The 21681-nt window shown below is 41.8% G+C and overlaps 1 protein-coding gene across 1 annotated transcript in view; it reads right to left on the reverse strand.

Annotated features, from left to right (window-relative positions):
- The window catches only part of LOC124711352 (nuclear migration protein nudC), a 55285-nt gene that overhangs the window by 10911 nt on the left and 22693 nt on the right, over positions 1-21681 (reverse strand). Inside the window, exon 4 of the mRNA XM_047241389.1 lies at positions 13923-14111. Coding sequence (XP_047097345.1) covers positions 13923-14111 — 189 coding nt within the window. The remainder of the gene's footprint in view (positions 1-13922; positions 14112-21681) is intronic.

Raw genomic sequence — 21681 nt, forward strand, 5'->3', positions numbered from 1 at the left:
TATGAATATCAAGAGCTCAGATGGGATCTCAATCCTCAGCAAAGAAGGGAATCTGAAAGGTGGATGGAGCATACAGAAGGTCTATACTTAGGACATAGACTTGAAGGCTATATTATAGAACGAAAAGAGGATGTAGATGAAGATGAGATGGGAGATATGATACTATGAGAGGAATTTGACAAAACTTTGAAAGACCGAAGTTGAAACAATGCCCTAGGAGTAAATGATATTCCATCAGAACTACTAACAGCCTTGGGAGGGTCAGCCACAACAAAACTCTTCCATCCAGCATGCAAGATGTATTAGATGGGATAAAAACCCTCACACTTCAATATGAAGATAATAATTCCAATTCCAACAAAAGCACGTGCTGACACGTGTGAATGTTACTGAACTATCAGATTAGTAAATCAAGGCTGCAAAATACTAACATGAATTTTTTACAGAAGAATGGAAAAACTGGTATACACTGACCTTGAGGAAGATCAGTTTGGATTCTAGAGAAATGTAAGAACACATGAGGTAATTCTGACCCTCTGACTTATCTTAGAAGATAGGTTAAGGAAAGATACACTTAGAGGAAGCTTTTGACAATGTTGACTGGAACACTCTTTGAAATTATGAAGGTAGCAAGGGTAAAATACAGGTATTGAAAGGCTATTTACAACTTGTACAAAAACCAGACAGCAGTAATAAGTGTTGAGGGGCATGAAAGGGAAACAATGGTTGAAAAGGGAGAGACAGGGTTGTAGTGTATCCCCCAACACTATTCAATCTGTACATATTGAACAAGCAGTAAAGGAAACCAAAGAAAAATTTGGAGTAGGCACTAAAGTCCAGGAAAAAGAAATAAAAACTCTGAGGTTTGCCGAAGGCACTACAATTCTGTCAGAGACAGCAAAGGACTTGGGACAGCAGTTCAACAAATGGACATTGTCTTGAAAGGACGATATAAGATGAACATCAACAAAAGCAAAGAAACGATAGTGGAATCTAGTTGAATTAAATAAGGTGGTGATGATGGAATTAGATTACGAAACGAGGCACTTAAAGTAGTAGATGAGTTTTGCTATTTGGGCATCAAAATAACTGATGATGGTCGAAGTAGAGAGGGTATAAAATGTAGATTGGCAATTGCAAGAAAAGCATTTCTGAAGAAAAGAAATTTGTTAACATCGAATACAGATTTAAGTGTTAGAAAGTCTTTTCTGGAAGTATTTGTATGGAGTGTAGTCATGGTTTTTTTTTTGTTTTTTTTTGTTTTGTTCCCTGCAACAGGCCCACGTGGAGATCTTCCACACATTTGCAGACTCCTTAATGGCACGCAGTTTGTTGCGTATACTGAGGTTATGCCATTCCGTCTCCCAATGCCGCAAAACCTTGCAGCATAGTACTGAACACAGGTCAGTTGCAGAGAAGCTGATCTCCATAAGCGGTTTCCGCGTAGCCTGTTTGGCCAGCCTGTTGGCAAGTTCATTGCCTAGGATTCCAATGTGACCTGGGGTCCAGACAAACACAACTGAATGACTGGACCGTTCCATGGTATAGATGGACTCCTGGATGGTCACTACCAAAGGGTGATGATGGTAGTACTGGTCAATAGCTTGTAGGCTGCTCAAGGAGTCAGTACACTGAAGAAACAACTGCCCAGGGCTTCAGTGGATGTGCTCAAGAGCACTAGATATAGCCACCAGCTCGGCAATGAAAACACTGCACCCACTGAGCAAGGAATGCTGTTCAATATGTCCTCCATGGACATACGTGAAGCCGACATCGATGTAAACCACTTCATGGCCTTGGTAAATGTCACGAATGGAGAGGAAGTGGCAGCAGAGAGCCATGGGGTTAACAGAGTCCTTAGGGCCATGTGAAAGGTCCATGCAAAGCCGCAGCCTACGTGTACACCATGGAGGTGTACATGAATGGACCTCAAGTATAGGTGGTAAAGGCAACGACTCCAGTTCAGAAAGAAGGGATCGGACACGAACTGCAATTGGAAGCCCTGACCAGGGCCACCGATGCGGGAGATGAACTGCAGTGGGTGTGAAAAAGAGATGGTAATTTCGATGTGCAGGAGAACTACAAACGTGCGCAACGTAACTGGGCATCAGTTGTGCACACCTAACACGCAATGGAGGGACTCCGGTCTCCACCAGGACACTGGTCACCGGACTCATCCTAAAAGCTCCTGTCGCTAGGCAAGCGCCACAGTGGTGCACTGTGTCAAGTAAACACATTGTGGGCACTGCCTAACCATAAGCCAGACTCCCACAGCCAAGGTGGGATTGAGCAAGGGCTCTGTAGAGCTGCAGCGCAGAGTGATCTGTACCCCAGTTGGTGTTGCTCAGGCAGCAGAGGGCACTGAGGCACTTCCGCTTAAGCTGACGAAGGTGAGGAAGCCAAGTCAATCGGTCATCGAAAATCAGTCCTAAGAGTCGATATGTCTCCACTACAGTGAGTGGATCGTCATTACAGTAAAATTCTGGTTCCGAATGAACGGTATGATGCCAACAGAAGTGCGGCTGAAAACTGGAAACCATGCGTTAGAGCCCATGACTGCGCCTTGTGGATGGCTACCTGTAGGCACTGCTCAGCAACACCAGTTACTGGTGGAGCAGTACGAAACGCAGAAGTTTTTGGCATACAGAAAAGGTGAGATGGACGGCCCTACAGCTGCTGCTAGACCATTAATGGGTACTAAAAATAAAGATACACTTAATATAGAGCCCTGCAGAACCCCATTCTCCTGGATGTAGGGGAATTATGTAGGCACCAACTTGGACACGGAAAGTACGAAGCGACAGGAAATTTTGGATAAAATTCAGGAATGGGCCCCTGAGACCCCACTCGTATAATGTGGCAAGGATATAATGTGGCCAGGTCATGTCATACACTTTTCATAAATCAGAAAAGATGGCAACCAGATGTTGGTTTATGGAAAAGGCTGTTTGGATGACAAACTCGAGGGACACAAGATTAGCAATGGTAGAACGACCCTGGCGGAAGCTGCCCTGACATAGAGCCAGTAGGCCACGTGACTCCAGGACCCAACCCAACTGCCGACACACCATACGGTCCAGCAGCTTACAAAGAACATTGATGAGGCTGATGAGCCAATAGCTATCCACATCAAGCAGGTTTTTACCAGGTTTGAGCATCGGAATGATGGTGCTCTCCTGCCATTGCGAAGGAAAGGCACCATCACACCAAATCCAGTTGAAAATGACGAGGAGATGTCGCTTGTAGTCAGATGAGAGATGTTTAATCATCTGACTGTGGATCCAATCTGGCCTAGGAGTAGTGTCGGGGCAATGTACAAGGGCACTGAGGAGCTCCCACTCTGTAAATGGGGCATCACAGGAGTCACTGTATCATGTAGTAAATGAGAGGACTTTCTCTTCCAGCTGCCATTTGAGAATGTGAAAGGCCGGTGTGTGTGTGTGTGTGTGTGTGTGTGTGTGTGTGTGTGTGTGTGTGTGTGTGTGTGGGGGGGGGGGGGGGGTAGTTCTCCGACGAAGAGGCTCGTGCATACTGCTCAACGAAGTGCTCAGCGATAGCGATTGCATCGGTAGATAACACGCCATCCATGTTAGCACTGGGAACACCTGTTGCGGTCTGGTACCCTTGTCCAGGCTTGGGTAGGTGACATATGGCACCCAATGCTCAAGACGTATCTCTCCTAACACTCCTGCTTCCGTCATCTGATGAGTTGGCGAATGCGGGTATGGAGCCGTTTAAATGCCATGAGGTGCTACAGGGAAGGGTGCCGCTTATGACGCTGTAGAGCTCGCTGACACTCCTTAAATGCTTCAGCGACTTCCGGCGCCCACCAAGGGACTGCCTTTCACCGGGAGCACCCTAAAGAGCGAGGGATTGCTTTTTCTGCTGCAGAAAGGATTGTTGTTGTCACCTGCTCAACCATCACATTGATGTTCTCATGTGGGGGAGATTCAACAGTGACAGCAGAGGTGAAACTTTCCCAGTCCACCTTGTTTACAGCCCATCTGGGCAGGCGTCCGTGTGCCTGATGCTGGAGCAGTGACAGGGAGATGGGGAAGTGGTCACTACCACACAGGTCATCATGTGCTCTCCAGTGGATAGATTGGAGAAGTCCTAGGCTGCAAACTGATAAATCAATGGCCGAGTTACTACTGTGAGCCACACTGGAATGTGTGGTGGCTCCAGTATTTAAGAGGCCAAGGCTGAACTGAGGCAGTAAAGTTTCGACATTTCTGCCTTGGCCAGTATGCACGGTGCCACCCCACTAAGGGTAAGGGCATTAAAATCTCCCAAAAGTAGGAAAGGTTTAGGAAGTTGGTCAATCAGTGCAGCTAAGTCATTCAGGGGCACTGCACCATCTGGAGGAAGATATACATTGCTGACAGTTATTTCTTGGGTTGTCCTTATTCTGAACAAGAGCTTCAAGAGGGGTTTGAAGGACCACATTTTCACTACAGACCGAGTTTAGGACAAACACAAACTCCACCTCACACTCGATTATAGTCACTAAGTTTCCTGTAACATCCCTTATAGCCGCTGAGGGCAGTGGTCCAGATTGCTGGGAACCAGGTTTCCTGGAGGGCAATGCAGAAAGCAGGTGTAATGCCTAACAGTTGCTGTAGCTCAGCCAGGCGGTGGAAAAAACTGCCACAATTCCACTGGAGGATGATATCATGAGACTGGGCAGTTTACACCTCAGGGTCACCTGCTGCCACTGACTTATTGCCTGAGCAGTCTATATCCATTGTGTCTGAGGGTCGGGCAAGATCTAGGCCCTCAGCGGGCGTCAGAATCTCCACCTCATCCACAGACGTAGAGCTTGTAGGTAGAAGTGGTGTAGGTGCCACCACAATTCCCTTGGTCTTAGGGATCTTCGTTTTGGATTTCTCTCACTGCTCCTTGAGTACTCCTGGCTGGGAGGACTTCATTCTTCAGTCTCCAGGACTGAGGATGAGCATGAAGCCCTACGACCAGCTGCTTTTGGACTCTTCAGCCACTGGCGGGTGTCATCTTGCCCATTAGCAGAAAGCTGGGAAGGGAGTGTCCCAAGGGACTCCTTCCTAGCGAGAGGAGCTGTAGAAGACTTACGCTTCTCCGGCACAGAAGTGGGGCCCGATTTCCCTGATGGTTGGGTGGGTGTTGCTTCCGAAGTAGGTGGTGCAGGAGCAACAGGGAGGGAAGTGCCCCCCACCATCAAGGGGGCAGGTGTAGTCTTCTGACTCTGAGAGGTGACTGGAGTTGGCTGAGCTAATGGGGCTAGAACTGTTGTAGCAGCAGCATAAGACGATGTCATACATAGAGGATGTAAGCGTTCAAATTTCCTCTTAGCCTCAGCATAGGTCAGTGGGTCCAGGGCCTTGTACTCCATGATTTTCCTTTCTTTCTGGAAAATCCTGCAGTCAGGCGAGCAGGGCAAATGGTGCTCTCTGCAGTTTACACACATGAGAGGCAGAGCACATGGAGTTATTGGGATGTGATGGGCGTCTGCAATCTCGACAAGTGATGCTGGAAGTACAGTGGGAAGACCTATGGCTGAACTTCCAGCATTTAATGCACTGCACTGGGAGAGGGATATAGGACTTTACATCACAGCGGCAGATGATCTCCTTTACCTTCTTGGGTAATGTATCACCCTCGAAGGCCAAGATGAAGGCACTGGTGGCAATCTGACTATCCCTCTGACACCGGTGGACACGCTGAATGAAATGTACACCTCACCGCTCTAAATTGGCACGCAGCTCGTCGTCAGACTGCGAAGGAAGGTCCCTGTGAAATATGATACCCTGGACCATATTTAAGGTCTTATGGGGCTTGATGGCTACAGAAACATCTCCCAGCTTGTCACAAGCAAGAAACGCCCATGACTAGGCAGAGGATGCTGTTTGTTTTGATCAAGACTGACCCAGATCTCATTTTGGACAAGCTCTCCACCTCCCCAAACTTGTCCCCTAAAAAAAAAAAAAAAAAAAAAACACACACCTCTGAGGCTTATCATTTTGAAAGATTCCCCATCTCTCGAACGTACAAGGTACCAGGGCGAGTAAGAGTCACTGCCATCCTTAGCCTGATGTTCCTCCCATGGTGTGGCCAGAGAGGGGAATGATTTGGGGCCATACTTCTGTGAGTTGAATTGAGCCTGTGAATGCTTAGAGACTGCTGGTGTTTGACCACCAGCAAGAGATGATGTACTACACTTCAATCGCATGTTATCCGCCCTGATGCTACCACTCTGACCAGGGGCCCTCCCCACGGGTGCCACCCAGCCACAGCAAAGGCCACCTGGCAGGATGGCCATTGTCGGGAGTCCCGATGCCCCAGGGTGACGGGCTCTCTACTCCTCAGCGTATGTGGGGAGTTAATGGTGCAGGCATCTGCAGAGCAATCCCTGTGCGGTCAGGGGGCTACAACCAACAGGGTACATGGCAGCACCACCACAATGGACTGGCTACCGTGCTGGGTATCAGGTGCAACCAAGCAAACAAGTCCATTATCATCGTCAGCTTAGAAAACGATAATGCACAGCTGATGGAAAAATACGCACCCAGGAGGGTGATCTTGCCCAACAGTTGGAGAATGAGCTGAAGTGCAGATTCACATTGTTGAAGGATGCGATAGGTCTCAGCACATGATGGACACGATGCACCATGTAAGGCGCCCTTCCTGAATTGGCTTGTTCTTCGGGAACATTTTGAAAAATGGAGGTCAAACCCCACAGGGGACCATCACACGAAGGCCAAAATGTGTGAGACTCCTTTTAGTTGCCTCTTACAACAGGCAGGAATACCTCAGGCCTATTCTAACCGCCAGACCCGCAGGGGGGAATTCACTATTGGAAGGAAGTGTGTGTGGTAAAAATCATCAAGGGAGACCAATGCGTAGGTAGAGTCAAAAGGATGTAAGTTGCAATAGTTACTCGGAGATGAAGAGGCTCAAACAGGGCAGATTACCATGGAAAGCTGCATCAAACCAGCCTTTGGACTGAAGACCACAACAACAACAACAACAACAACACACGCAGTATACAGAGCTAGGTCCAACCATGTCTTCTTGGTTAATTCCCATCTCAGCTGGAATGTGAGATCTTGACTGGCACTAAATGTAATTTATTTCACGTATTTCACCACTGGGCTACAGCTACTGGTGCAATGATTAGAGCACACTGTCTTACATGGCCACTCAATGCATGTATTATATTTCCCCACAGATCCTTCTCATTGTCTCCCATACCTTTACTGGTGGTATGAAACAGTTAACAGTTGTACAAATACTTTCCATGACTGCTTTTTGCTCTCTCTGATATTGTGTTCAGCTTTTATTAGAACAATGCAAAAAGCTACAAGAACCTCAGCAAATTGATTATGATGGAACCTTTGTAATGCTGCCCACCTGTCCATGTCCCTGTCAATCCTTGCTCCACACAGGACTTGTCACTTGCCACGTTTAACAAATGACTTCTTGACATAGAAATTGGCAGCCTTGTGGATGACAGTAGTTACATGATTTATCATGTCCTGGATGCTGTAAAGCAGTCATTTTTTAGCACCCATTTAAGTGGCCTACTCACAGGTGATCTCCGGACGGGGACTACTCAAGAGGACGTTGTTATCAGGAGAAAGAAAACTGGCGTTCTACGGATTGGAGCGTGGAATGCCAGATCGCTTAATCGAGCAGGCAGGTTATAAAATTTAAAAAGGGAAATGGATAGGTTAAAGTTAGATATAGTGGGAATTAGTGCAGTTCGGTGGCAGGAGGAACAAGACTTTTGGTCAGGTGAATACAGGGTTATAAATACAAAATCAAGCAGAGGTAATGCAGGAGTAGGTTTAATAATGAATAAAAAGAATAGGCGTAGGGGTAAGCTACTACAAACAGCATAGTGAACGATTTATTGTGGCCAAGATAGACACGAAGCCCACGCCTACTACAGTAGTACAAGTTTATATGCCAACTAGCTCTGCAGATGATGAAGAAACTGATGAAATGTATGATGAGCTAAAAGAAATTATTCAGATAGTGAAGGGAGACGAAAATTTAATAGTCGTGGGTGACTGGAATTTGGGTGTAGGAAAAGGTAGAGAAGGAAACATAGTAGGTGAATATGGACTGGGGCTAAGAAATGAAAGAGGAAGCCGTCTGGTAGAATTTTGCACAGAACATAACTTAATCATAGCTAACACTTGGTTCAAGAATCATAAAAGAAGGTTGTATACATGGAAGAATCCCGGAGATACTAAAAGGTATCAGATAGATTATATAATGGTAAGACAGAGATTTAGGAACCAGGTTTTGAATTTTAAGACATTTCCAGGGGCAGATGTGGACTCTGACCACAATCTATTGGTTATGAACTGCAGATTAAAATTAAAGGAACTGCCAAAAGGTGGTAATTTAAGGAGATGGGACCAGGATAGACTGAAAGAACCAGAGGTTGTACAGAGTTTCAGGGAGAGCATAAGGGAACAATTGACAGCAGTGGGGGAAAGAAGTACAGTAGAAGAAGAATGGGTAGCTCTGAAGGATGAAGTAGTGAAGGCAGCAGAGGATCAAGTAGGTTAAAAAACGAGGGCTAGTGGAAATCCTTGGGTAACAGAAGAGATACTGAATTTAATTGATGAAAGGAGAAAATAAAAAATGCAGCAAGTGAAGGAGGCAAACAGGAATACAAACGTCTCAAAAATGAGATCGACAGGAAATGCAAAATGGCTAAGCAGGGATGGCTAGAGGACAAATATAAGGATGTAAAGGCTTATCTCATGAGGGGTAAGATACATACTGCCTACAGGAAAATTAAAGAGAAAAAGAGAACCACTGCATGAATATCAAGAGCTCAGATGGAAACCCAGTTCTAAGCAAAGAAGGGAAAGCAGAAAGATGGAAGGAGTATATAGAGGGTCTATACAAGGGCGATGTACTTGAGGACAATATTATAGAAATGGAAGAGAATGTAGATGAAGATGAAATGGGAGATACGATACTGCGTGAAGAGTTTGACAGAGCACTGAAAGACCTGAGCCGAAACAAGGCCCCGGGAGTAGACAACATTCCATTAGAACTACTGACGGCCTTGGGAGAGCCAGTCCTGACAAAACTCTACCATCTGGTGAGGAAGATGTATGAGACAGGCGAAGTACCCTCAGACTTCAAGAAGAATATAATAATTCCAATCCCAAAGAAAGCAGGTGTAGACAGATGTGAAAATTACCGAACTATCAGTTTAATAAGTCACAGATGCAAAATACTAACACGAATTCTTTACAGACGAATGGAAAAACTGGTAGAAGCTGACATCGGGGAAGATCAGTTTGGATTCCGTAGAAATGTTGGAACACGTGAGGCAATACTGACCTTACGACTTATCTTAGAAGAAAGATTAAGGATAGGCAAACCTACGTTTCTAGCATTTGTAGACTTAGAGAAAGCTTTTGACAATGTTGACTGGAATGCTCTTTTTCAAATTCTAAAGGTGGCAGGGGTAAAATACAGGGAGCGAAAGGCTATTTACAATTTGTACAGAAACCAGATGGCAGCTATAAGAGTCGAGGGGCATGAAAGGGAAGCAGCGGTTGGGAAGGGAGTGAGACAGGGTTGTAGCCTCTCCCCACTGTTATTCAATCTGCATATTGAGCAAGCAGTAAAGGAAACAAAAGAAAAATTCGGAATAAGTATTAAAATCCATGGAGAAGAAATAAAAACTTTGAGGTTCTCCGATGACATCGTAATTCTGTCAGAGACAGCAAAGGACTTGGAAGAGCAGTTGAATGGAATGAACAGTGTCTTGAAAGGAGGATATAAGATGATCAACAACAAAAGCAAAATAAGGATAATGGAATGTAGTCGAATTAAGTCGGGTGATATTGAGGAAATTAGATTAGGAAATGAGACACTTAAAGTAGTAAAGGAGTTTTGCTATTTGGGAGCAAAATAACTGATGATGGTCAAAGTAGAGAGAATATAAAATGTAGACTGCCAATGGGAAGGAAAGCGTTTCTGAAGAAGACAAATTTGTTAACATCGAGTATAGATTTAAGTGTCAGGAAGTTGTTTCTGAAAGTATTTGTATGGAGTGTAGCCATGTATGGAAGTGAAACATGAACGATAAATAGTTTGGACAGGAAGAGAATAGAATCTTTCGAAATGTGGTGCTACAGAAGAATGCTGAAGATTAGATGGGTAGATCACATAACTAATGAGGAGGTATTGAATAGAATTGGGGAGAAGAGGAATTTGTGGCACAACTTGACGAGAAGAAGGGACCGGTTGATAGGACATGTTCCGAGGCATCAAGGGATCACAAATTTAGCATTGGAGGGCAGAGTGGAGGGTAAAAATCGTAGAGGGAGACCAAGAGATGAATACATTAAGCAGGTTCAGAAGGATGTAGGTTGCAGTAGGTACTGGGAGATGAAGAAACTTGCACAGGATAGGGTAGCATAGAGAGCGGCATCAAACCAGTCTCAGGACTGAAGACAATGACAACAACAACAACAACAACAACAACAACAACAACGACTCACAGGTGCTGATGTATCTGATAACTAAGTCTAAATGAGAAAATGACTCCTAGAGTGCAAGCCACCCCCCACATCTCAAAGAACAGAATCAACTAGCACGGGGCAGCAAAGCCAAAGGTCAATTGCTATGGACAATCTATTTGCAGTGCTGAAATGTGTCACTTTCTCTATATCAAGGAGGCAAATAATACTGAACAAGAGGAACCTCTCCACTACTCGACCCTCGGAAAAAGTATGTGTAGAGCCTTGCCAGATGTGACGCACACTGAGAACTCTGAGGAAGATAATGGTACATGGGAGTCCATGGCTGACATTATCAAGGACCTTATTATCCAAAAATTCATGAGGTAGGAGTGACAGGAATCCCAAAGTTATTCTCAGTGGCGTACGAAACCCAGCCAGCTGCTGCCTGAAGGTGGATGGTGTGGGAAACAAGTACAGAATGACATCTACTGTGGATAAATACTGCCACTTCATCCTTTGTCCTGTCACAATCTGCATCACCCTTCCTGTGCCTGATGTAACCCAACACAGGATTGTCTGAAGGTTTGAGATGTGTGTCTCATATGCACAAGGCCTTATCCTGTGTTAAAAGTTTTACTACTTCTGCATGTATTCTGGAACTATCCACATTCCATTAATTAGAGTTTTTTCTCTCTTCTTTTTCTGATCACACCAGCTGAATAGTGTGAGGAGAAGCCGTATGACCTCCCACTTTGACAACATACGCATCAATTTCCATTTTGGAATCACCTTATTCAATTAACACAAACATTCTCTTACCTGATGAAACAGGTTTCTTTGGATTCTGAATGTTGTGGATGTGGATTTTGGTTTTTGTTGTTTTGATGCAAGCAATTTTGAGAAGACTGAGCTGTGTAGTGTATCTAGTTTTGTCACTGATGGTTGTCTCTACAGTTTGGTAATGAGCACTGGTGGAAGTGGTTTACAAGGAGCTGCAGTGGTAGATCTCAATCCCGTCTCACACAGAGTAAGGTTCACCATAAATATGTTAGGTGGTGAGCTTGACTGTTGGCATTCAGGGAGGGGAGATGGCTAGCTCATATGGCCAAGCTCTTACACAGTGTAATGTTCAGTACAGAAGCTAGCTGGCTCACCAGAATGTGTGAACAGCAAAAAGTGCTAGATCTGCAACCTGTCTCGGATCTTAAAGAAACTATTCCATAAAATAATTTAATTCTATCATGCCTCATAACAACATTAGTCAGCATCACAATGAATACCTATCATTCCGTTAACAGTCATAGTTATTGCGATATTTCAAAATTAAGTAAACTACTGTAAAAAATTCTAACAGTTTGCAATGAAAACTAGTGATTGGTATGAATCTACATTTTGTGCATGTTAGAGCACTTATTATTGTTAATGAAACTTAGGTAAGACATTGAATTATTCTTTAAACTTGGAAGGATGTCACTATCTTAATTTTGAGAAAATGGATTGTTATGTACACACTCACTTCCAATCACATGCCAGGAATACAGCCAGAATGAAACATTTGTAACACCCCTTGTATCTCAAACCGTGTGATATATCGAAATTAGATTTTTGGAAACCAATAGCATGCAAAGGAGAGTGTTTTTTTGCTATATGGTTCAAAACAAAATCTCCTTATCTACTGCGATACTCAGGTAACTACAGATTTTTTTTTCAATGAAATAATGTAATTTTTAATGGCCAATGACAGCTGGTGAAATGAAATTTGCTGAGGCTCATGCAGCAATATATATTTACTTTTGTACTGAGAAAGGGCCTTTTCATAAACTATTTCCCTCAGTTGCTACTTTAATGATACCCTGTTTCAGGATTCTGTCAAAATTTCTATTGCATAAGAATGTTTGTGAGATGAATATTAGTGAACTCTGCTGTGTTTTGCCTAAAGAAGCACATATTAACAGTCAATCAGACTGGTTACATAGTAATCCAATTTCACATGTAGGTTCTCTAATATATCAAACATTTTTCTCCAACTGATTTAACAACCCAAAATTAAATTTACTGCTGCTTCTAATCTCTGAAGTTTTCGAATTTAATAGTTTTCTGAGTGTGGTTTAAAAAAGGAAAATTTTTTATTAATAAAGATGTCAAATCATCACAATTTCACAAATTTTATCAGATCCAGCTTATATAAGCATCTTCAAATTGTTTTCAGATTTTAGCACACTGATGCTGCACACAGCAAATCAATGCCACAACTTTCTATTTCCAAGAGCTGGACTTCAAGCAGCATCAAATACGAACTTTATCAGCAAACCCCTGCCATCTTTTGCCACTCGGTAGATGAGAATTTTATTATTAACAGTATTAAACAGATTGACTCTTTGCAGCTGTGTGAGGAAACAAGCAGTAGAGCATGATAGCCTCTTCTTTGAAATCACCCGAAAATCATACAACTATACCAGTCTGTTGGTATTTAGTCACTTTAAAAACGTCCTTAGGTCTTACATCAAACTGAAATTTAATCAAGTTACGTACATAACCACACAGCCAATTTAATCTATTAATTTCATCTATTTTCAATTTCTACAATGTCTACATTTAAACATACATATACATAGTGACAGGACAAAAATATGGAAACACTGCGAGAAATGTATGCTTGAACAAAAATACAGATGCTAATCAAGACTGCAGGTTGCACTGTTGTATTTGATCCTGAACAGCAGCTGTGCAATGTCCTCAAAATGTTGCAAGTGTCAGCCGTGGTCAGAACAGTTTCCTGTGCAGTTGTGAGTGCATTATCCTGGAGCTAACAAGGGGACCGTACACACTTGCTCTAACCGATTTGATTCATATTGATAGGGTGTGTAAAGTTTCAGCCATCCATATATACTAATGTGTGGTCACTAGCAGCCATGGAGTCCATAGCCGACCGAGTAAGCACTTGGTTTCACAAGATGGAGGACTCAGATCGAAAATAGTATGATGGGATAATTGCACAGTGCCTGAACCAAAACTTGTGTAAAAAATCAGTATGCACAAACATCCAGATGATAATATACATAAAACTGATCTTAATATTTATGAACTTCCAGCATGCTGGAGTAGCTTGGGTCAGAAACTTCCGTTAACCACTAGAACAAAACACCAGACCAAAGTTGGAAATTGTACTTTTTTATTCACTTGATGACTAGTTTCGGGCCAAGACCCCATTTTCAGATCATCATAACGTAGTCAAAAATGGCATTTCCCAAGATGTCACAAATATGCAACGAGCAGTTACAGCACTGTAACAGTTTGCTGCACATGTTGACATCTTGAGAAAGGCCATTTTCAACTATGTTATGATGATCTGAAAATGAGTCTTGCCCAAAATTAGTCAGAGTGAATAAAAAAGTACAATTTACTTGGAATGGTTTTTTGTTCTATTGATATTAATATGACACTAACCTCCACTTCTGACAGAGTCTGTGTCCACCGGTAGTTGGGAAGATCGCATCCATTGCCAGAGTTTGGTTTTAGTTTTCCTTTTTCTTTTGGATCTTCTTCCTCCTCAGCTTCACTAGCCTTGTCCCCAGAAGCATCCACATTCTCATTACTGATTTCCATGGGAGTCGGATTGGTCCTTTTGTTTTTCTCCTGTAACAATGAAAGTAAAAAGTCTTAGACACAACAATCTTAATTACAGGGCACAAAATACTGAAATACATCTTAAGCTACACTCTTACACAGTACAGTGTGTGATTAGATGTACACAATGTAACAATCATTCTTCTCCTCTCTGCAGATGGTACAAAGGGCAATTATCGATTTGTTTTTTGACTCACGTTACAACAGGGTCACTCGAAACTGAGTATAACGCTTATTGGAATGTGCACCATCTTCCCTGTACCATCTCCCAAGTACTTCTTTGAGCATTTCTGTGATTCATTCACACTCAGTGTACAAACTCCCTGTTAATTCAATTTGGAGAGCATCTCAGATGAATGAAAAACATTCTGCAATTTCTTCATTTATTTCTACAAATAAGCCATTCACTCAGCACCTAAAAGGAGGCACACTAGAGTCTAGACAATAGCTATTTAATTTATTTTTCACTGTGGTTGTCGTATTGGTCTACTTGACTATAATTTTACATAACATACAACGCACCCATTACTAGTACTCTCCATCCAACAGTACAAGCACCTGTCCCAGGCCATGTGCTGGTGCGTGGTCCACTATCCACAAAACAACTGTACACACAAACTACTACTAAACAACACACTGTATTTTACATCAAACTAAAAATCCATTTTTAAGTAGAACATTTTTAGAGGAAGAACATGAAGAACCAGTTTTAAATTTAAGCTGGGGATGCAGCTATCTGCTGGCATCAATCCTTTACAACATTTATTCTATTTCTCAATATAGGTAAGGTGCCACTGACACTCCATTCATAACATTTTACATGTTCCCTGCCAACCCTGTAGATAACAAGCACAAATCCATCTGACTGGACCTAAACATCCCTGTTCAGACTTATGGTAAGTGGCAGCCCATGTTAATGACTAATTGGTTACTTGGCTCCACATTACTGGATCCATTTCCAGCCTCTCCACTGATTATGACGGATTTAGGGTGCAGAACAGCATGGTCATCAACACCCTTAATGGATATAAACAAACACGCATCCTGGTTCAAACAATGCCTATTCTCACAAAGAAAATTGCTACAATAATAACCCAGGAACATATAGTAGCCATCCTCTCTATCACTAATATTTTCTCCCCAACACTTTACATTTTTACTGTTGACAGCTAGGATGGTGAACACATCTCCCAGCAAGGATGGTGAACACATCTCCAAACAAGCCGAGGGTTGATCTGAAGTCAGCATGTGAATCATACTGTATGTAGCTAAAATGTGTTGTGCCAAGAGTGGTATTCCACAAGCTTCACATGGAGATGGATTGTCATGCTAGAAGAGGAAACTGTGTGTCAACAGACACTGTCCTATTTGTAGCCTGGTGAGTGGTAAGCACTACTTCTTTTCATTGGTATGGCAGGCATGAGGTTTACCAAGCCCGCACGGTCAATTTGATAGTCTGCATTTTTTACTTGCAACCATTCATCTTTCTACTGCCACATGATCCATATATCTTATGATAAAGTGTGCAGGGGGACAGCACACTGAATCATAAAGCCATCTCTACAAGCTTCCTTAGATGGTTTGTTGGCTGCATAATTTTCCCATATCCTTGCCCTGGTGCTCAACGGGTGGCAGGGAAAGAAGATCGGAAAATTTCTACTTTGATGGCTTAGGCAGCAGCTCATACATAAATGAGGCAGTCAAACATTATGAGCTTCGGTGTTCTCTCTCCAACACCTTGGCCATATTCAGAGTTTGGCCCATCTTTATCAGGTCTACACAAACTCGATTGCTTTTGAGGATTGAAAATGCTCCATTTAACAGATTTCTATAGTCAAATTTTTAATTTCCCATTCATTTTGACAGACAATGTATTATCTTTTCTGTGATGTGTACTTTTTTTCCTCCACCTACTAACCAATAGATGGCAATCTTAATATTAAGAGGACAAAATCCCATTATCAGCAATAGACCATCTACAGATGAGGTGCCAAAGGCACCTATATTTCCTAAAATGATTTATATACACCCCCCACCTGCATGACCAAGTAATTGACCTACAGCCACACTGGAAGGGAGATGAATCTCTTTTGACCTACACTGAAAATTTCATTTTATAACAACAGTCCCATGTTGCTTACTTGCTCAGTATGTGGTCCTGAAGTCAAATCTGAAAAGGGAAACGCAAAGGCTCAATCTAGATATAGTAGGGGTCAGCGAAGTTAAGTGAAGCGAAGTGGAAAGAAGACAAGGATTTCTGGTCAGATGAGTATAGGGTAATATCAACAGCAGCAGGAAATGGTATAACAGGAGTAGGATTCACTATGAATAGGAAAATAGGGCAGAGAGTGTGTTTCTGTGAACAGTTCAGTGACAAGGTCGTTCTTATCAGAATCGACAGCAAACCAACACCGACAAATATAGTTCAGGTGTACATGCTGACATCGCAAGCTGAAGATGAAGAGAGAGAGAATGTGTATGAGGATACTGAAAGGGTAATACAGTATGTAAAAGGGGGATGAAAATCTAAGTCATGGGGAACTGGAATGCAGCTGTAGGGGAAGGAGTAGAAGCAAAGGTTATCAGAGAATATGGGCTTAGGACACGGAATGAGAGAGGAGAAAGACTAACTGAGTTCTGTAAAAAGTTTCATCTAGTAATAGCGAATACCCTGTTCAAGAATCACAAGAGGAGGTGGTATACTTGGAAAAGGTTGGGTGATATGGGACGATTTCAGTTTTATTACATCATGGTCAGAGAGAGATTCGAAAATCATATACTGGAGTGTAAGGCATACCCAGGAGCGGACATAGACTCAGATCACAATATAGTAGTGATGAAGAGTAGGCTGAAGTTTAAGACATTAGTCAGGAAGAATCAATACGCAAAGAACTGGGATACGAAGTTCTAAGGAATAACGAGATACCCTTGAAGTTCTCTAAGGCTATAGATACAGCAATAAGAAATAGCTCAGTAGGCAGTACAGTTGAAGAAGAATGGACCTTTCAAAAAAGGGCCATCACAGAAGCTGGGAAAGAAAACATAGGTACAAAGAAGGTAACTGCGAAGAAACCATGGGTAAAAGAAGAAATATTTCAATTAATTGATGAAAGGAGGAAGTACGAAAATGTTCCGGGAAACTCAGGAATACAGAAATACAAGTCACTGAGGAACGAAATAAATAGGAATCGCAAGGAACTAAGACGAAGTGGCTGGAGGAAAAATGTAGACATCGAAAAAGAAATGATTGTTGGAAGGACAGACTCAGCATATAGGAACGTCAAAATAACCTTCGGTGACATTAAAAGCAAAGGTGTAACATTAAGAGTGCAACGGGAATTCCACTGTTAAATGCAGAGGAGAGAGCACATTGGTGGAAAGAATACATCAAAAGCCTCTATGAGGAGGAAGATTCGTCTGATGTGATAGAAGAAGAAACAGGAGCCGATTTAGAAGAGATAGGGGATCCTGTATTAGAATCAGAATTTAAAATAACTCTGTAGGACTTAAGGTCAAATAACGCAGAAGGGATACATAACATTCCATCAGATCTTCTAAAATCATTGGGCGAAGTGGCAAGAAAATGACTATTCACGTTGGTCTGTAGAATGTACGAGTCTGGCGACATACCATCTGACTTTCGGAAAAGCATCATCCACACAATTCCGAAGACAGCAAGAGCTGACAAGTGTGAAAATTTTCGTACAGTCAGCTTAACAGCTCATGCATCCAAGTTGCTTACAAGAATAATATACAGAAGAATGGAAAAAAAAATTGAGGATGTGCTCAATGACGATCAGTTTGGCTTTAGGAAAACTAAGGCACAAGACAGGCAATTCTGACACTGCAGTTGATAATGGAAGCAAGATTAAAGAAAAATCAAGACAAATTCATAGGATTTGTTGACCTGGAAGAAGCGTTCCACAATGTTAAATAGTACAAGTTGTACGAAATTCTGAAAAAAGTAGGGGAAAGCTGTAGGAAGAGACATGTCATATATTACAACACCCAAGAGAAAAAAATAAGAGTGGATGAACAAAAATGAAGTGCTAGGATTAAAAAGAGTGTAAGATGGAGATGAAGCCTTTCGCCCCTACTGTTCAATATGTACATCGAGGAGCAATGATGAGAATAAAAGAAAGGTTCAGGAGTGGAATTAATATTCAAGGTGAAAGGATATCAATGATACGATTCTCTGATGCCATAGTCTTACAGTGAAGAAGAATTACATGGTCTGCTGAACGGAATGAACAGTCTAATGAGTACACAGTATGGATCGAGAGTAAATCGAAGAAAGACCAAGGTAATGAGAAGTAGTAAAAATGAGAACAGCGATAAATTTATCAGGATTGATGGTCACAAAGTAGATGCAGTTAAGGAATTCTGCTACCTAGGCAGTAAAATAACCAATGACAGACGGAGCAAGGAGGACATCTAAAGCAGACTAGCTATGGCAAAAAAGGCGTTCCTGGCCAAGAGAAGTCTACTAACATCAAATATTGGTCTTAATTTGAGGAAGAAATTTGTGAGGATGTACGTCTGGGGTAGAGGATTGTACAGTAGTGAAACATGGACTGTGGGAAAACTGGGACAGAAGAGAATCGAAGCATTTGAGATGTGGTGCTGCAGACAAATGTTGAAAATTAGGTGGACTGATAAGGTAAGGAATGAGGATGTTCTACGCAGAATTGGAGAGGAAAGGAATATGTGGAAAACTCTGGTAAGGAGAAGGGACAGGATGACAAGACATCTGTTAAGAGACTTCCATGGTACTAGAGGGAGCTGTAGAGAGCAAAAACTGTAGAGGAAGACAGAGGTTGGAATACAACCAGCAAATAATTTATTTTATTTTATTTTATTTATTTATTTATTTATTGTTCTGTGGGACTAAATTAAGGAGAAGTCTCCATGGTCATGGAACGAGTCAATACATGAAATTATAACATGATATTAGAAACAGATAAAATGAAATATAAAAAAAAACATATTCAGGTGACAAGTAAGTTTAAATAAAGAAAATCAACAATGTAACACTGGAATTTCCTTAATTTTTTAGCTCTTCCAGGAGCTTCTTGACAATAGAAGGAGTGAGCCATGAGGAAACTCTTCAGTTTAGACTTAAAAGTGTTTGGGCTACTGCTCAAGATTTTTGAGTTCTTGTGGTAGCTTATTGAAAATGGATGCAGCAGAATACTGCACTCCTTTCTGCACGAGAGTCAAGGAAGTGCATTCCACATGCAGATTGGATTTCTGCCTAGTACTAACTGAGTGAAAGCTGCTAACTCTTGGGAATAGGTTAATATTGCTAACAACAAACGACAAAGAAAATATATACTGTGAGGGCACTGTCAGAATTCCCAGACTACTGAATAGGGGTCGACAAGAGGTTCTCGAACTTACACCACATATAGCTCGAGCCAAAAATACCCTTTTTGAATCAGAAGAATTACGCCAAAAAATAATACAATACAACATAACCGTATGAAAATATCCGAAGTAGACTAATTTTCGTGTTGAAGTGTCACTTATTTCAGATACTGTTCTAATGGTAAATAAAGCAGCATTTAGTTTCTGAACAAGATCCTGGACATGGGCATTCCACAACAGCTTACTATCTATCCGAACGCCTAGGAACTCTAACTGTTCCGTCTCGCTTATAATATGCCCATTCTGTCTAATCAAAATATCGGTTCTTGTTGAATTGTGAGTTAGAAACTGTAAAAACTGAGTCTTACTGTGATTTAACATCAAATTATTTTCCACAAGCCACGAACTTATTTCATGAACTACATTATTTGATACTGTTTCAATATTACACACAAGATCCTTCACTACCAAGCTGGTGTCATCAGCAAACAGAAATATTTTTGAATCACCTGTAATACTAGAAAGCATATCATTTATATACATAAGGAACAGCAGTGGCCCCAGCACCGACCCTTGGGGAACACCCCACTTAACAGTGCCCCATTGGGACTGAACATCACTACCACTCTCAATATTGCGGAGAATTACCTTCTCCTTTCTGTTCTTAAAGTAAGAGGCGAACCAATTGTAAGCTATTCCCCTTACTCCATAATGGTCCAACTTCTGCAGTAATATTTTGTGGTCAACACAGTCAAAAGCCTTCGTTAAATCAAAGAAAACACCTAGCGTTCGCAACCTTTTATTTAATCCATCCAAAACCTCACAGAGAAAAGAGAATATAGCATTTTCAGTTGTTAAACCATTTCTAAAACCAAACTGAACATCTGACAGCAAATTATGTGAATTTAAATGCTCCAGTAACCTTGTATATACAACCTTCTCGATAACTTTCGCAAACACCGATGGAATAGAAATAGGTCTATAATTGTAAATATTATCCCTGTCTCCCGTTTTATAAACTGGTTTCACTACCGAGTACTTTAATCGGTAAGGAAACCGACCACTCCTGAAGGAAAAGTTACAGATATGGCTAAGTACTGGGCTAACATACATAGAACAATACTTCAGTATTCCGCTAGATACCCCATCATATCCATGAGAGTTCTTGGTCTTTAGTGATTTAATTATTAACTCAATCTCCCTCTTGTCAGTATCATGGAGGAGCATTTCAGGTAACAGTCTCTGAACACTTTTTTCTAAGAGCGCTATATGATTCCCTGTTGGGACTAGGTTTCTATTTAGTTCACCTGCTATATTCAGGAAGTGATTATTAAATGCTGTACATATCTGCGACTTATCAGTAACACGGACATTCCCACTACGCACTGACTCTATACCCTCGACCTGTCTCTGCAGACCAGCCACTTCCTTTACGACTGACCATATGGTTTTAATTTTATCCTGAGACTTAGCTATTCTATCTACATACCACATATTTTTTGCCTTCCTAACAACATTTTTAAGCACCTTACATTACTGTTTGTAATGGGCTGCTGCTTTTAGATTCTGACTGTTTCTAACATTTTGATATAATTGCCACTTTGTTCTACAAGATATTCTTATCCCTCTAGTCAGCCACCCAGGCTGCCTGTTTGTGCTAGTACCCTGTTTTGAACTTTCTAACGGAAAGCAACTTTCAAAGAGCACGAGAAAAGTCTTGAGAAAAGCATTATGTTTATCGTCTACTGTATCAGCGCTATAAACATTTTGCCACTCTTGTTCCTTGATAAGGTTTACAAAGGTCTACAGCAACTGGATCAGCTTTCCTAAACAGCTGATGCCTATATTTAACACGTGTTGCAGCACAAAAATCTTTTAAAGTTAAAATTTGTGCATCATGATCTGAAAGGCCATTTACCTTTTTGCTAACAGAATGCCCTTCTAGTAATGAGGAATGAACAAAAATGTTGTCTATGGTTGTTCTACTGTTCCCTTGCACTCTCGTTGGAAAGAATACGGTTTGCATAAGATTATATGAATTAAGGAGGTCTACCAGCATCCTCTTCCTTGCACAATCACTTATACAATTAATATTGAAGTCACCACATATAACTAACTTTTTGTATTTCCTATAAAGTGAACCAAGAACCTCCTCCAGCTTTAGCAAAAAAGTTGTGAAGTCGGAGTCTGGGGATCTATAAATAACAACAGT

The sequence above is a fragment of the Schistocerca piceifrons genome, chromosome 8, assembly GCF_021461385.2.
Source record: "Schistocerca piceifrons isolate TAMUIC-IGC-003096 chromosome 8, iqSchPice1.1, whole genome shotgun sequence".
Lineage (NCBI taxonomy): Eukaryota > Metazoa > Arthropoda > Insecta > Orthoptera > Acrididae > Schistocerca > Schistocerca piceifrons.